The sequence below is a fragment of the Balaenoptera acutorostrata genome, chromosome 1 (genome assembly GCF_949987535.1).
Source record: "Balaenoptera acutorostrata chromosome 1, mBalAcu1.1, whole genome shotgun sequence".
NCBI lineage: Eukaryota > Metazoa > Chordata > Mammalia > Artiodactyla > Balaenopteridae > Balaenoptera > Balaenoptera acutorostrata.
This window is the reverse complement of record NC_080064.1, coordinates 141,491,639-141,510,080: the sequence shown is the minus strand read 5'-3', so window position 1 is coordinate 141,510,080 and position 18,442 is coordinate 141,491,639. Positions and strand designations below refer to the sequence as shown.

The following is an 18,442-nucleotide window of genomic DNA, read 5'->3' as shown; positions in this document are numbered from 1 at the left end:
TCCTTGTTCTTTTTTAGAAGTCCACATCTTTCTGGTAGTAAGTCTTCCCTCTGATGTGTGGTGGTACAGAGGAAAGGGCATAGGAAGAACTAAGGTAATATGGTAGAAGTAACTGGTTTGAAGGTATACAAGGTATACAAGATGAGACTGTGTAATTAGCAGACACACTGAATCCAAGGCAAACAGCTGGTTATTTGATTGTCCTCCTTAGGTTGATGGCACCATAAAAAAAACAAAAACAAAAACAAACAAACAAAACTGAAGGCGGCTTTGATTTAATAATAAAATAAACCAAAGGTCTGCTACAAGGAAACATGCTTTAGATGCTTTAGATGAAAAGCAGAATAATGATTTTCTTCTCTTCAGGGGAAACTCTCATCTTGTCCCTCTGACTTCCTCTTCCACAGTAAGTAAGCAAATTCATTCTGGAAGGTTGTTTTTAAGGGGCAACTCAATATCAGAGTTTTGCTAATTCATACCAGAAAGGCATTATGAGCCATTCCCATCAGCAGGCTCCTCTCCATTCCCAGGCAAACTTCTCGTATCATTTAAACTAAGCTCTTCCAAATCTAATGAAATGCTTTTACTTTTCCATATTTGGTGAGTAGTGTGGCTTAATGCTGGTTGAATTAATGGTTTGTAGCATTGGCCAGCACAAATTTCTTATGCTCTAATATAATCAACTCTATCCCACATTACCACTGTGCTCTGACATTGTATAGACTGAAAATACAATGCAGAGTTAGCTTTTAAGATTTACTATCAAGACTGATACCTGAAATGCAGAAATGAAGTGTGTTTAAGTAATTTACAAAATCTCTTTAATTTTCCTTGCTTCAGCTAATCATCCAAAGCAAGAAATAAAAGTTAGATGCGTCATAAAATGAATTAAGCTCATAAATTTGATTTACTCCTCTTTACATAACTTTTCCTGAAGTTCTACTAGAACTTTTACTGTCTTAACCTAGTGACATTGATCTTATTTATTGTTGGCTTTTAAAATTAGATTTGTTAAAAGTATGGTGATTTTGTAGTTGAGAAAGCCTTAGATTCAACATAACCTTTTTCAATCTGAGAAGCTATCTTAATTTTAAAAATTTCAGTGTTGTATAGCAAGAAGTACTTATTTTTTTGAGCGAGCTAGAAAATTTCATGCAAACTATTACAGAAAACAATAATCTGAAATTCGTTTACCAAATAAAGTGCAATCACTTCAGAGAAACCTAAGTTTTTGAATAAAATAATGTCATGGGTAGAGTTATCCTCTAAATTACTTTTCTTAGACTAAGAAATTTTTCTAGTCATTGCTTAGAAAATTGCACTTGGGCATAAAGAACTATCTCCTGAATAAAGCAAAGTAGTGGAGAAAGATGGTATGAAAACAAAGGCAGGTCTCTTACCAGCTGTATAACCACTGAAAGGAGAGACAGCAAGGCATTGTCACCTCAAGCTCATATAATTTCCTAACTGCCCTGCTGCCAAGGTCCAACATCCTTTTGCTCTTCTTTGCTATCTCCACAATTATTTTATTTCTCTTCAACTAAATGTCTGTTAATCTGATGCCTGTATGCTCAGTAATAGGCTACTTTTTTCTATTCTTAACTTGCCTTAGTTAAGAAATGATGAACTGCTTTCTCTAGTTATCATGAATGTACTTTGGTCAAATCATGGTAGAAGGATACCATATAGCAACAAGTTACTTCTAGTGAAATCTGTTAAAATCTTAGAACTCTTATGTTGAGAATATTGGGATGTCACAAATCCTAGGGCCTGGGCTCCATTTTCCTTCTTTAAGGGTTCATACATGTTACTGCTAAGGTGATTGGCATTCTCCTCTCACATCATTGCTTCTGAATCTGAAGTTAAGCAGGTTTCTTAAGGAGAAAAATGGCTGATGCTGGAAAAGAAAGTTGCACATAGATTTTCAACTTCTTTCCAATCTTAGAAATAACTATTATAACCTAATTAATGATGACTTAATGTTTGATCATTTTATTGTCTCTCTGTATTGGTATGAAATCCTCCTCAATTACTCCATTTTAATAGTATAGGCAGCCTTAATAATAGGTGCATATTTGTGCATAGAAAATAAGCCACTTTTGTCTTTTACTTTCTCTACACAAATCAATGCTTTCCATACTTTCTTTCATAAAATGAAAAAGGAATTTTATTCTTTTTTTATACTTCCTTTTCATTCATTTGGGGAGTATTTTAACTATCAAATTGAGTGATTCTCAAATAAAATAAAACTAGAATTTCTAAACCTAAAATCAGATGAAGTTTTACCTTTGGTTAGATTGCTGCTCCTTTAAAATGACTCTGTGATATTCATTTCCTAAGAGTTCTAATGAGAGTTTCAGTGTACAAGAAGCTCCAATAAAATTTTAGGTAGGATATAGCATTCACAACGGCTAGGGCATATAGAACTTAGGAGAGAAAAATGCACAATGTCTTTTTTGGAGGAAAAAAATTAAATATACATTCTGTCTCCCAAACCATTTTCTCCTGATGAGGAAAAGCCCTCTTTTCGCTTTACAGCTTTAGGAGGAACAGAAAGCTGTTGTGTTTAAATACATATTTGAGTAACTGTCATAGTAAGCTGAAAGTTACATAAGCCTTATCATTCTTGAATAGACTATGCTGATAGGATGAACATCAGAAAAAGAATACATTCTAACATTGTATTACCTATGAAAAAATAACTGATTAGGGCCTAGAATCATAATAGCTGAAGAAAGACCAAATTGGTCATAGGATACACTGAAGTAAAAACACTGGAGAATTCAAATACCAGAAGTCAACTGTAAGATTTTATGTGTGTCACTATATAGGTTTACTAATAAGAATGAAGTTGACAACTCAAGTTGCTCTGGATACACATTAGTACCACCAATTTTATTTGTACAGGAAATGACTGGTCCACTGGACTTATCTATGTAATTCAGGAATAATTACTGCTACTTTTTGACAGACCAGTGATATTTCCCCCATAGTTTTAAAGTACAAAACCAGAATAGTTAGAAAAAAATCCGAAGTATAAATAATGCAACCTTTAAACTATTAAGGGTCACTAAATTGTTACCACTGATTATTATAAGTGATTCAATTTATTTAAACTAAAAAAAAAAAAAAAAAAACCCAAAATTAAACTTCTCTTCTTCAGTTTTGGGCCAAGGAACATGCTTGGCAAAACAAAAAAAGCAATAAAGGCCACAAAGTTTTATGATTTTTTCAGAAAAAAAAAAAAATCTCGATTCAGGAAGGGAACAGATTTTGGGAACTTGTCAGAATAAAGATGAAAAAAAAACCTCCTTTAAAAAGAAACTATTTGTCAGTTAATTGGAAGAATTTTGGTAGTAACAGGAACTTTAATTAATCTACTGGAATTACGACAGGGATGAGTAAAGACTTGTGATACATGGGAGAGAAGCTGATGACAAAAGGGTATACTAAGGGGTAGTAACCATATGTTTTTAATACTAAATAAGTGATAATACTAAATTTAATGCCAACCACATTCAAGAAAGTAAAATCCCTTATGGCTTTTGGGCTTATCTGGATGACTTAGGAAAGAGGAAAGAAATTAGACAAAGAAGTGAAAATGAGCATTATGTACAGACCATGATAGTCTGAAATTTCTAAGAAATACTTTTTGTGTATAACCAAGTTTAAGCCCCCCAAATTTTAAAAGCAGTTTTTCTATCATAGGAGGGGCATGAAATCCAATGTTCATCCTTTAAAACTGCTGGGAGAAATGGCTGCCAAGGTCTGTTTTATCACTGTAATGTAAAAGAGGAAGGATAATTTGTTCTATGCTCTCAAAAGCATGGTTTCCCCAAGACAGACTTTTAATTTGATCAAATTCTGGCTAAAGTAAGAGGGCCCAGAAGAAAAACTATCCAATGAGGGTGCAGAGAGTCTCTGAAATAGCTCTGTCTTCTAATTCTGAGTTAGTAAAGGCTGTGCTTCAATTACCCTACATGCTGAAGCTTAATAAGGCATAACTTCAATTCTTATGGTTGGAATATGGGCAAATGTATTCCACATCTGTTCCTTTAAAGAAAAAAGTATCAGAGCTCTTAAAGAAATTTCAACTGGTTGTGTGGAAGTGTGTGGATGCTTTGTTAGGAGAGACATGCTCAGGATTCTAAAGCAGCAGCAACTTAAAAAATGAGTAATAAAACTTTGGCTTAAAATTAAAAAGAAAGGAAAGAAAAAGTCAAACTGGTGCAAGTTGTCTCATGAAAGAGGTATTGTGGACTAAACCCTCATAAATGCTGTCCAACATTAGTTTCCCCTGTCTTCTTTCACTGTTATCACCTTCATTGTACAGGAGTTGTATCATTCTTTTATGGTTAAGTTTCATAAATAATGAGAAATCCATATGTAACAAATACATCATATTTCCCACCCACCCAGCAACCCTCCCAAAATAAGAAAAGTTACATCAAATTAAAAAGTAGCTTCGTGAATGAAGGTACTGCTCGAAGTTGCACTTTCCCTGCAAGTGCGGCCAGTGCTTTTGCGCTGGGTATGAAGGAAAGGAAAAAATTCTCCACATAAACAGACAAAAAATTTAAAAACCAATGTCCGGTTTCAACCAGTCAAAACCGGGCCAAGCGGAAGCCGAGATATCTCGGTACCGTCCCATCAGAGGGTCCTTGCAATGCTTGTTCTTCATCCTGACAGGTATCTGTGTCCTTGTGATTGTAAACAATCCATAAGATACTATGTTTTTGTTCCTTAAAATGTCCTCCGATTGGCAAAATGAAGTAAATATTTGTTTTAAAAGTAGAAAATGAAAATTAAACCAGAAGAAAAGAAAAGAAACACAGTGAGCTTGTTTGGAGTCCATAGGATCCGATCTGGAAGAGCTCGGAAAATGTGTTATATGTCTTCTCCTGTTTTCGGCTGGAAAGGTACTAGAGGTTGCGTTGGTCGAGGAAAGAACTGTAGAGTAGGAAAACCAAGGATGTTAATCTAGACTTCAGAGGATTCAAGTGTTAGCTTCATCATCTGTGTCTTCTATCAATACCTTAGTGTCACGAGCCTTGGATCTAGTGGTAATAAGAGGAAAAAAAATACTTAGTCTGTGACTAAAATACAAACACATCCAAAGTATTAGGTACATTTCCAATCTTACTACCATTAAAAATACCAGGCACAGGCACCATACACTGTTGGATACCAGATGGACTGTTCCTGTAGTTTCGTATTCAATTGCAGGTATTACTGGAAAAACACTAAGAAACTAGATTGCAACCAGAGGAAGGAAACAAAAACAATGCCAGGTCATGTGCAATGGAGGGACTTTGATTTTATGACGTATCTCTTTAACCTCTTTGAGTGACAATTTTCATCTCTGTAAAGCAGGAATAATAATACCTATTTTACAAAATACCGCTTTCACCTCATGGCGATAGTATGAATATCAAGTGAGAAAATGGATATAAAAAACATCAGTAAAGCATTAAACAAATATAAGGAATTACGATGAGGATGATAGAAGAATCATTTGAGGTACACATGAAAAACCAGGAGAGTTGGCCAGCAGGTGATACGACCTAAGGAGAGACATGACAGTTGTCTTCAAACAGTTAACAAAGTATACATAGAAGAGGCAAAAAACTAAGTTATGTTAGAAAGCCCAATCACGATCAACTGGTTGAAATTATAGTGAAGCATATTTCAACATAAGCTATCTACCACAATAACTATCCAACAATAAAAGCAGGTGCCTCGTATAGTTGTAAACTTCACTATCACTGATGACTGTCAATCAGCATAAGATGACCAACTATTCAGGATGTTGTAAAAGACATTCCTGCATGGGATGGAAAATGGGATTAGATAATGTCAAAACATTCTGCAACTCACAAGCCCCATGCGGTGAAGTGGATATTATTATTATTACTCGACAGAGGTGGAAACAGACATTCAAAAGGTTACGGATGTGCTAAAGGTTGCATGAGTCACAAAGTCAGTACTCAATCTCAGATCTTCTTATTTTAGTTTCCCTGCTCTCTCCGTTACATATAACCTGCTCCATTGTTCTAAATGTCTTCCTCTGGTGGCAATCTAGTATCCCAGCATTCTTCCACTGAACACCTGAAATTGAACATAAAGATCTATTGCCAAAGAGCTTCCTTGTTTCTGAAGCAAAAAGAGTGTATGTTTAGCTTGCCCTCTGCTGGTAACTAACAAGGATTAGACTTTCCAATTTAGGAGCTCAATGAGACGACCACCCACAGCACTGCCTTCTAGCCCTTTATGGCCCTTATCTTGCTGACTCCACCAGCCGCCACATCCCCTCCTCTTGCTTCTTCAAACTCTGCTTCCTGCTATATATAATAATATCATGCTTTGTTTTGATGTTCTTCCTGCTGACCTCCCTGACCATTCCTTTCCTGCCCCTTTTGTTGGTTCTTTTTTCCCCTTGCCTGTGTTTGTTCCCTAAGACTCAGTTCCTTGCTCTGCTTTTCTTTTCTCTACCTTCTCCTCTTCAGAGAACTTCTAAATTCTATCTAAAGCTCAGGCAATTTCTACTCTGCGCCCCTGTGGGTTATTACCACCTCCTATTTTTTTTTTTTACTTCCTTTAAAATGTTTCCTTATTTTCTTTTTAGTCCTATTGTAAGCATCCTAATTCAAGTCTTTAATGTTCCATACTTAAGAATACCAATGGTCTTTTAGTTGAGCTGGCCTTGAGTTTTCCCTTTCCCAATATATGTTGCACAGTGCCATTAAAACTTAGGAAAATATTACTTTCATAATGTCATTCTATGAAAAAATTCTGTGACTCCTTCCTGCTTACAAGATCAAGCTTGTACTTTTCAGCATTTTACAATCATACTTCATTTATTCAGCTAAATTTTCTTACTATTTGTTACTAGTTTTAGTCACATGGCTTTTCTTTCTGCCCCTCATTTCCACCTTCATGTTGTTACTGTGCCTCTAGCCTATTCAAACACTCCCTTATCCTTTAGAAAACTGCTCATGCTCAACCTGTCTCCTCCTTCACTCCAATCCACTGTGCTATCCACTGTCTCTAAATTTCAAATGCAGCCACAATATACCCCACATTTATTGTTACTTTTAGGAATATACAAAGTAAATGACTGATAAAAATACTGTTGTAGGTATTTAGTAAAAAAGTAAAAATAATAATAGCTTACACTTATCGAGCTCTTTCTGTGAGGAAACTGGTCTAAATCCCATGTCATAACAAATTTAATCTAACCAGCCACCCTATGAGCAGGACCATATTAATCCCAATTTAGAGATGAGGGATAATACAGAGAAATTAAGTGATTTGGCCAAGATGACATAGATGGCAAGTGGCAGAACCAGGATTCCTAAAGTTTATAACTTGGAAATGACTTTTATACAAGATACACTGAAGAGTCAAGTAAATTATTTTCCAACAAATTTTCCCCAGTGTACTTTTAATGCCAAATTAGTAAGTATTAATTAATGTATTAATTAACATATTAATGACATTTTACACTATGTGTTCATTAAGACATTCTATATATAGGTTGGATCATATGGAACTGCTGTTATTGCTGGTTTTTGTGGTGAGAGATGGTTGAACGCCAGCGATTTCACCTGGTTCAACCTGATAGCTTCTTAACTTAAACGTTATCCAGTACTAAAACCTGAAGGGAATTCATCTCACAGAAGTGGAAGCTATACATACTGAGACGCGAGGCGAGGCCGGCGCAGGGATATGCTCTGGCTGTACTTCCATGGCCGATTCTTCTGGCGGTTTCGTACCCCGTCTTCCTGGTCCATCATCTGCTCTAGAAGCGTCTGATCATCTGCATTCAGAGGGGCCACAGAGATGTCCCTCACAGCACGGAATTCACCACAGTTATTCAGATGTTCATTCTCCAGGCGGAAGAAGTTCCACACAAATCGCCTTAGCAAAATGGGGCAGAATAGGCAAATTACCTATAAAATTTGAACATACTACTACTATCACCTGTAGACCTCCCAGTATAACAAGTTTCCACTCATGGAAACAAAAAAAGGAATTAAGGACTAGAATACTAAAATAAAATAGAAAGATGGTGTGGTGGTGGGGGGGGAAGGGGACAAGAAAGGAGTAGGCAAAGGAAAGGGACTCATGGAATGTGCAGTTTCAGAGTGCTCATTCTTTCCCTTTATTGAACAAATATTTATTGAATGCCTACAATATGACAGGAGAAGGCACTGAATGAGACAAAGCCTCTGCCTGTATAAGTGTAATTTCTAATGACAGAGACAGATAATAAACAAGTAAACAATTAGCTAACGGTAAGTGCTCTGAAGAAAATAAAGCAGGGCAAGGGTATAGAATGTGTTTCTTTGAAGAGATGGCATCTAGCAAGGACGCAAGTCAGGTAAAATCCTACAGAAAAGTATCCCAGGCAGAGGAAACAGCAAGTACAAAAGCTCCCAAGCTGGACAGGACTTTGGTGTGTTAAAACAACAGCAAGGTCAGTGGGGCTGGAGAGGAACAGGAAGGTTAAAATGGCAGATGAAGATGGAGAGGTAGAAAAGAAAGGGGCCTGATCCACAGGGGGCCTTATAAGCCATAGTAAAGAGTTTAGATTTTTAAGTGTGATAGAAAACAAGGAGAGTTCTGAGCTGGAGAATGATGTGATTTGTTTTAAAAAGATCATTCTATCTGTTGAACTGTGAACAGATCAAAGGAAGATGAGAACACCTGAAGGAAGACCAATTAGAAGCTGCTGCAGTAGTCCAGGAAAGAGATGATGGAGACTTAGATACAGCTGGGGATAACAGAGGTGACGAGAAGCAGACAGACTAGGGATTTATTTATGAAGATGAAGCCGACAGGACTTACTGACATGGGATGTGAGTGGTCTCAGGTTTTTGTTCTCATTGAATGGTGACACCATTTACTAGAGATCTGGGTTGTTCCTATTAGGCCAGAGCCATTAGATACCTAAGAGGAAAATTCAGTAGCTACATGGACATGAGTTTGCAGTTCAAGAGAGTCTAGGACTATAGACAGCAAAAGAACAGTATTTCAAGTCATGGGCTTAGGAATAATATAAGTGGAGGAGAGAAGATTAAAGAGGATTAAGCCCTGGAGCACTCCAATATTTACAATTTGGGAAGAGGAAGAAGAACCAGTAAAGGAACTGAGACGGAACAGATAGTGAGACAGAAGAGTGTAGTTTCTGAGAAATCAAGTGAAGAAAGTGCTTTGCTGAGAGGTAAAGTAAGATAAGTACAGAGAACTAACCACTGGATTTAGATAAAGAGGATAAAGAGGCAGTATGATCTAAGAGCACAGATTCTGGGAGACTGTCTAGATTCAAATCATGGATGCTGCCACTTACTAGGTGTAATAACCCTGGATGATTTACTTAACCTATGCTTCATTAGTAAAATGAGACAGTAACAGTACCTACCTCACAAGACTGTTGTGAGGATTCACTAAGTTAATACATGTAAAGGGCTTAGAACAGTGCCAGGTACATAGAAAGCAATACGTAAGTGTTTGCTATTATTATTATTGATTATTAACAAAAGCAATTTAGTTTGAGTATTGGGAAAAGAAGACTTGAGTTGAATTAAAGGGAGAATGAGGGAGGAGTCAGAGAGCAGAGACAGCAAGTACAGACATCTCTTGAAGAGTTTTGCTGTAAAGGAGAGCAGAAAAATGGGCAGTAGTTGGAGGAAGGAAGATTCAAAGGAGATTTTTTGCTTTTGCTTTAAATGGGTGATAGAACATCTGATTCTATTATTAAGCAGATAATTTTTTAAAGAGAAAAAAATCAAGAATAAAAAAGTAATTGAGCTCCCTCTTTTTACTAGAAAAAAAATTTTTTTTAATGTATAAAGCAGCAATACATGAAAGAGAAAGAAGTATTTGGGGGGAGGTGTTATTGGTGATGGAGAATTTCAGGTCCCAAACCTAGACATCTGAGAAAGTGAAGAGGGGAAGGAGGGTTGACAAATGGTTTGGAGAGAGCACTGACAGCAACAAGTATACTGTTTCCAGATTCAATCTTATTTTATCAGGCCATCCTGATATATGTGCCCATCCTGACTCGGAGGAAAGCTATACACCTGTCTAAAAATATCTTTATTTCATCTTCATTTGTGAAAGATATTTTTACTGGGTAAAGAGTTCTAGGTAGGCAGTTATTTTTGTTCAGCACACTTAAGATACCATTTTAATGACTTCTGACTTTCATTGTTACTGTTGAGAAGTCAGCTGTCAATCTAACAGCCATTTCTTTAAAGATAATCCTTTCTTTTGGGCTGCCTTTTTTTTTTTTTTTTAAATAAGCATTTTAACTAAAGCACAACATCAATATATAAAAGTGTGCAAATTTTAAGTGTGCAGGTTGGTTAATTATTATAAAGTGATCACAATGTGTAATTATCACTCAGAAACAAGAAATAAAAAATTACTGTATACTTAAAGCTGCCTTTATGGCCCCCCCATGTGATCTTCTAGAGAGTTTATTGATTTACCTTTCATATTTAGCTCTGCAATCCACCTGGAATTGATTTTGCATACATTATGCAGTGGAAGTTGAGATTTATTTTTTCGCCCATATGGATATCCAGTTGACTCAATATCATTTATTAAAGAACCTTTTTTTCTCCACTGTTATATAGCCACCTTTGTCATAAATCAGGTAGTGTCAATGAATGTGTGGATCTGTTTCTGGACTCCCTATTCTATTGCAGTGGCCTATTTGTCTCTTCTTTGTCTCGTCAGACACTGTCTTAATTATGGTCATTATATAATAGGTTTTGATATTTGAGAGTATAAGTCCTTTACTTCGTTTTTTTCAGGATAGTCTTGGATATTCTTGATCCTTACTGTTACCATATAAATTCTAGAACTGGCTTGTCAATTTTCACATACATACATCTTTCATTAAATTTATTCCTTTAGGTATCTGATACATTGCAGGGCTATTCAAAACAGTATGTTTTTTTAAAATTTCATTTTCTAGTTGTTCGTGAGTTTTTTAGAACATTAATTTATGTCAACCTTATACTCAGGGACAAAGCTACATTAATTCTAATAGCTTATTTGTAAATTCTTTTGAATTTTCTGCATATACAGTCATGTCACCAATGAATGATCATAGTTTTATTTCTTCCTTTCTAATCCTTATGCTTTTTCTCTCCTTATTGCACTAGCTATACCTGCAGTATGATGTTAAACAGAAGTGGTGACAGCACGCATACTTATCTCATTCCTGATCTCAAGGGAGAACTTACAGTGTTTTACCATTAAATATGATCTTGTTTATTTTTTTTGTAGTGTTTATTTTTTTCATACACAGGTATTGACTTTTCTCAATGGCATTTTCTATATTTGTTGAGGGTTGTTTTCCCCTTTATTCATTAATGTGGTGAGTTACACAGATTGATTTTTAAATGTTAAATGATTTTTGAATATTACATCTTACATTCTGGGAATGAACCTAACTTGGTTGTGATGTATTATCCTTTTTATATATTGTTGGATTCATTACTCAATATTTTGTTTAGGATTTTTGCATCCCTGGACATGAGAAATATCCTTGTAGGTTCAGACATCAAAGTCATACTGGCTGCACAAAATGAACTGGGAGGTGTTCCTTTCATTGTCTCATTTCCCTAAAAGAGTTTTGTGTAAAACTGATAATATTTCCTCCTCATATATGTGGAAGAATTCCCTGCAGTTTTCTTTGTAGGAAGAATTTTAATATGGATTTAATTTCTTTACTACATATAAACCTATCAGATTTTTTATTTCCTCTTTATTGGTTTTGGTAAATTGTGCTTTTTTGAGGAATTTGTTCACTTCACTTAAATTTCTAAATTTATTGGCACAAAGTTGCTCATAATATTGTCATGCTCTTTTAAAAAACATCTTTAGGATTTTTGATATTTGTAATTTGTGCCTTCTTTCCTTTTTTCCTCGATCAGTACTATTTAGACATTTTAACAATTTTATTAGTCTTTTAAAAGAACTAACTAGCTTTGTTAATTTTCTCTATGTCTGTTTTCTATTCCATTAATTTCTGTTCTTTGTATTTTCTTCCTTCTACTTTTTTTGAGGTTTGATTTGCTATTTAAATCTTTTTTCTAATATCTTGAGCTGTATACTTTTCTAATATGTACATTTAAGGCTATACACTTCCCTCTAAGCATGGCTTTAGCTATATTTCACCTTTTCTTTTGTTACATTTTCAATTTCATTCTATTCAAAATATTTTAAAATTTTCATTGCAATTTCAACTTCAATCATGGGTTATTTATACATGTGCTGCTTAATTTCTAAACATTTGTGAATTTTCAGGTATCTTTTTGTGATTTTACTCCTCTGAAGTTTGTTAAGACTTCCTTTACAGCCCAGAATATGGTTAATTTTGGTAAATGTTCCATGTGTAGCATTTGTATTTAGTACTTGTTGTATGCAGTCCTCTAAATATGTCAATTAGGTCAAGTTGGTTAATTGACTACTTGTTTATTACTGAGAAAAGTATGTTAAAATCTTTCTCTAAAATTGTAAATTTATCTACTTTTACTTTTTAGCAGTGTCAACTTTTGCTTTACATATTTTTAAGCTATGTTATTAGGTGCACACAAATTTGAATTGGCTATCACAAATGAATCTCAAAGTCTCTAGGTCTGGCAAATTTCTATAGTGCAAAATTGGCTTTAGTGTTCTGCTTATTCTGGGATATCTGCCTTCACTTAGCGTTTGGGCTATCTTGTCAGATCACTAATGTTTTTAGGAAGATTAAAAAAACATTTTATCTGGTATTTTTATTGTTTCCACTGAGAAGGTTGGGCTGAATAACCCAGACTGCTAAATTGCAAAAAAATGATTCTCAAAAGATTTTAATTCTAATTCCTGTTCTGACTTTTTACCTCCTTATTTCCACTCATGACCCTTCCAATGGAGCCCAATTCTTTCTTTCCTTTTTATTTTTGATTTAAAAACCTTTTATTAAGTATAACACACATTCAGAGAAGTGAACAAATCTGATGGGCACAGCATGATGAATTTTAACAAAGTGAACCCATCATGTAACCAGCACACAGATCAAAAAACAGAACATTACTCCACCCCCACCCAAGGAGGTTCTCCTGGTGCCACTTCCAGTCACTGTCCCACAAGGGCAAATACTATTTTGACTTCTAATACCATAGATGAGTTTAGCCTGCTTTTGAACTTTATAAATTTGGAATCATATAGGGACATACTCTTGTGTCTAACTTCTTTTGCTTAATATTTTGCTTTGTGAGATTCATTCATGTTGTTATTTAGTCTTTTGTTCTCATTACTGGATAGATTTGCATGTGTGCAAATACCACAATTTATCTATCCACTCTATATTGCTGGGCACTTGGGTAGTCTCCATTTTGGTCTGTTATAAATAGTATTATTGTGAACATTCTTGTATGTGGGTCTTGGTGGCCTTAGGTTAGCACTCCTGTTTACTATATACCCAGGTGTTCATGCACAGCTTTGGTAGATACTGACAAAGAGTTTTCCAAAGTGGCTGTTGTACTAGTTTCCTCCTACCTGCAGTGTATGAGAATTCCAATTGTTCCCATTGTTCTACATGCTCATCAATACTTGGTGTGTCTGTATTTTTCATTTTAGCCCTCATAGGTGAGTAGCTATATCCCAAATGCAGGTTTAATTTGTATTTCCCTGGTGACTAAGCATGTTAAGAACCTTTTCGTATGTTCATTAGCCATTTGGATGTTCAAATGGAGCCCAATTCTAAAAAAGCTTCTAAGTCATCATCAGCAGTTACTTTCACTTTGTAAGAATTAATCTCTTAGTCCTTCAACCAGGATTTTCCAACTCTGAGGCTGATGAGAAGTCTGAGAAAAGTTGGAAAATTTAAGCTTTTCAAGTGTAAGTTTTAATAAATTCTGATTTATAAGTATTGAGCAACTTCTTAGGTAAAAACAATCTTCGATAAACTTTTCAGTGGTTTGCTTACCGGAAGACCTCAAGGGGAGCAAAGACAGTAGCAATGATGTCCCCAGAATGAGGCAACAAAGTCATGGAGGTAATTGAGATTTGGATAGTCCAAGCAAAGCGCAGGATCACATCCTCTATGATGGCACAGTAATAATAGGCCTGAGGAATAATAAGCAAATTGAGTGCACTTACCATCATGTTTCTTACAAATACGCACACCTAGCACAGTAACAAGAGTCACATATCCTACTGACAAGCACAGGTTAAAGAGTTTGATATTTTAGAAAGATTTCACCAGTTCAGTTTTTTTTTCTTAAATGGTACAATATTTAAAATGAAGTTTTACTGAATTTCAGTAATCATTTAACAAATAAACTTCATTCCCATAATGTATACCAGGCTCTCTTCTAGACCCCAGAAATACAAACCAGATGAAATCCTTGATCTGATTGAAATTATACTCTAATATGTATGTGACACACTAATGACTCAATAGTTAATATTAGAAAATACTAGCAGATTTATTAACCCTGTTATTTGCACTTTTATTCTCAAATTGCTTTACCCTCCATCTGAAAAAATTTTGCCTTGCTTTTTGATGTCAGTAAATAAAATTAAGCTTGGATTTCACATACATAGTTAAATTTAAGGAATGTTCCATTTTCACATGAGGAAGACAGCACTCAGCTAATCTTTCCAGGTACTAGTACCCAGTATTTGAGAGTCCACGCTTACCTACACAAAAGTCTTAAGTAAACAAACTGCCAATAGACCAGAACTGTAATTCACGGATTTTCTCACTATTAATCTCTGGATATCTAGCTCTTTAAAAATATGTATTTAAAGGTTATGACATCTTATGGGAACTAGAACTGATATGTATTAAGCCATAGCACTTATTTTATTTAAAAAAATTTAACAAAGGAATACTAGTCATGTCAGAAGCCTATTAAACAAAAGAAATAGCAGTCCCCTTCTTGTCCCATTCTCTAGAGACAAACATTTTCAAAATTTGTAGCTATTTCTTCTATTATTTATCTTCCACATTTCTAAATAATGTGTGTATATTGCTATATCTTGATTAATCAATTTTAGACATTATCCACTGCTTACTATGATGAATTTTATGAAGATTTTTAACACATTAACATATCTCCCTGTTCCCTCCCCCATCAATCCAATAGAGCGATAATGTTTGGATAAATCCACATGCAGTGAACTCATTATTAGGCCTCTCAGTGAAGAGCTGCAATTTCATGTGTCTTTAAGAGCCAGTCAAGTGGATCCACATTTCACTGATGTGGGAGCTGATGTTACCAAAAATTGAAGGTCTTTTGGGAGGAATACACTTAACTTGAGGTCTAGAGACGCAGAAAAGTTAAGTTTTAATATGGAGATAACAAAAATGCTTCCTGGACCTGGGTATGGTGCTCAATAGTATGCATTGTTAATGCCGAGGAACTGATTTTAAGGTACATAGAGCTGTGTTAATTTTTAAATGAAGTACCACTGGACTCAGCAAATAGCTTCTTCCCTTTTTAAGAAGAATAAATTTTATTCCAATATTTGCCTTTTTAAAATTGAAAGGGGTATGGTGATCCCCTAGAACATTTTTCTTATACATTTGCAAAGCATAATGTATAAAAGCATATACTTTATTTTCTAGGGTCATGAAAATATATAATAACAAAAAAACTGATTCTATTAACTAGTTTTATTACATAGAAATCAAAAAGTTAGAACTATTTAAAACGGAGGAATGAATATTTATATAAAGATATAAACAGTTCATCAAAGCAACCATTGTAATAAGAAATAAATGTATTCTCTCTCTCAGTAAGGCAAGAACAGTTCAAAGAGCAATAAGGCACATACATTTGGTGAACACAAAAGGCCATCTTTACTTGAATGCATGTCTGCTGTCTGACTTGTGCTTACTATTACTTTTTTTGATTTTCTTTTCAAATGAGACTTATAAAGATATATCTAGTATCTTGGTCATACATTCTAAATTCACACATTGGGATTATCGCTACAGCTTATGTTAAAAAAAAAAAATCACTGTCAGTAAACATCTCCTTTTCTGCCTTCATTTGTTTATACAAAGTTACCCTAATATACTATGCTTCATATTCACTCTCCTATCATTTATTTTTAATCCTCACACTTGAAAACAGCCTTCCCTAATCACCAATTAAATATTACACATTCACGCATTTTCAAAGTGCAATTTTGAGGTACTGGTGACATTCTGACATAGTATAAAGTATTAGTGACCCAATTTATAATCTCCTCCACACATCACAGAATTTTAGGACTGGGAAAGGATCAAGAGATAATCTAGTATAACACCCTACCTTATAGAAAAGAATACACTGTAGTCTGGTTGCCTGAAGTTATACAGCTAGTTAGTGAGACAGCTGGGATTAGAATTCACTTATAAGGATTCCCAGTTCATTGTTTAATTTCTTTCAATATCTGAGTAAAGATACTCTTGGCCTTTTGACTTTTTAACTCAGCCTCTCTCATCCTTTTATTCATATATATATATATATATGATGCTAAAATAATTCCCACGTAATTATCCATATGTTTTTGGATTAAATTGGAACTTTAGGAAAACTGATTGAAATAAATGAAAGGAGAAGCCTTCTTGATGCACCCAAGCAAAGTCAGGCACTCCCCTTTCCTTCGTGCTTTCATAGCGCTGTCATTCAGTCAAGTATTTATTCATTTATTCCACAAACATGAAGTCCCTGTATGCCAGGGACTATGCTGGAGAGTGAGGGATATAGATACCTAAACAGGTAATTAAAATACAGTGTGACAATTGCCATAATGGAAGTCTGTACAGGGTAAAACGGGATTAGTACGAATGGCTAATTATGCTTGGAGAGATAAGAAAGGCTTCTTAGAGAAAGTAAAAAACTGACTTAAAAAGAAGGAACAAGAGTTTGCAAGGTAAACAAAGGGGAAAGAGGGCATTTGAGACGGAGGGAATTGCATGGTCAAAATAAATCATAAACGATAGTAAGTTATTTATTCCTCTATTCTAGTCTTTATCACATTGTATTGTAATCTGTTTACTTATCTGTTTAGAATATAGATTAAGGCCTCCTTGAGAACCAGAATTTTACTTGGTTTTTATTTCCTATAGCATCTAGCATATAGTAAACATCTGATACATTTTTGCTGACTGAATGGATCAGTATTTTTTGGTAAGTATTTTTTCTAATTATATTAGGTTGGGATTGGGTATATATTGTAATTGGTACACCTGAGTTGTTGTTTTGATTTTCTTTTTTAAATAAACCCAAGGACTCTTTGTACATACTTTTTGGGGGTATACAATCTCTTCCCGGAGGAAAGTGTTTTCTCCTGCATTCTTATCAAAAAGACCCCAGTCCATCTTCAGATCCCAGATGAGGGTGTAACAGGAACTGATGATACAAAAGACGATCCACAGGTAAAAGAACACTATGGTGTCTGAGTGACCTCGTTCTGAAGAAAGAAAAGGGAAAGAGAAAATTACTAGATTCAGGTAAAATTCTTCATTAAATAAAACTAATTTAACAACAGATTCTTTCTCCAGCTCCATAAAGGAAATAAGATTTTAAAAGAAATCTCCTTAGTAGGATCATTGTCTAACAAAAGTTAAATAATAAATCTGATTCTTCTGAAGTTCAAATAATTATCAAACATTCATAAATTATACAAAATCTGTACAAATGTGCATTTAGAGTTTAGAGGCTTTATGCTGAAAACATAAAATTTCAAATAACTGCAATGGAGGTTTTGAATATTACAAAAGTTGTCATTTTAGTTTTTGCCATCAGGTGGCAGCTTAGGGTCAAAGATGAAAAAAATTTATGAAACACCACTAACAAGGAATGTGCTGCATTTGATTTAAGAAATTCTTGGATTGTTTTTACTTTAGAACAACATTTCCTTCATATATGTAGATCTTAATACTTATTGCAAAAGCAATTGGATAATTTTAATTCTAGGTAAAATGCCAGAAAGCAACAGATTGATGAGGAATGTATCCTTAAGAACATATATGAAAGCAAATTTCTCTCAAATCACAAAGCAAAGAATGATATGTTTGCTTCTTTTGGATGTTATTTAATGATACAAAGGCTTAATGTGACTTTATGCTGGGAACACTATAATGTAACTTCGGGTTTTATGCTGAGAACACTATAAAGTGCACTAAATCAGAATAAAAATAATTTGCAAAGGTAGTTACATAACCTAGTCTTTTTCACTCTCAAGTGCTCTGTATATTCTCTATGAAGCTTTTCTTTGACAAGTTTGAAAGTCATCGTGATGTTCTTTGTATTCTCTGGGTGTAGGATATAAGTATATAACTACTACTAACATGGTCCTCAATCATCAGGAAAAAAAGGTGTCATCTAATTCAAAAAAAGTTTAAGGGCTTCCCTGGTGGCGCAGTGGTTGAGAATCTGCCTGC

The 18,442-nt window shown here is 34.7% G+C and overlaps 1 protein-coding gene across 1 annotated transcript in view; it reads right to left on the bottom strand.

Annotated features, from left to right (window-relative positions):
* Positions 1 to 4,431: 4,431 nt before the first annotated feature.
* Positions 4,432 to 18,442, bottom strand: part of XPR1 (xenotropic and polytropic retrovirus receptor 1) — a 199,773-nt gene continuing 185,762 nt past the window's right edge. Inside the window, exons 12-15 of the mRNA XM_028168027.2 lie at positions 17,303 to 17,469; positions 13,988 to 14,127; positions 7,699 to 7,920; positions 4,432 to 5,057 (exon numbers count right to left, since the gene is read on the bottom strand). Coding sequence (XP_028023828.2) covers positions 4,997 to 5,057; positions 7,699 to 7,920; positions 13,988 to 14,127; positions 17,303 to 17,469 — 590 coding nt within the window. The 3' untranslated portion in view covers positions 4,432 to 4,996. The remainder of the gene's footprint in view (positions 5,058 to 7,698; positions 7,921 to 13,987; positions 14,128 to 17,302; positions 17,470 to 18,442) is intronic.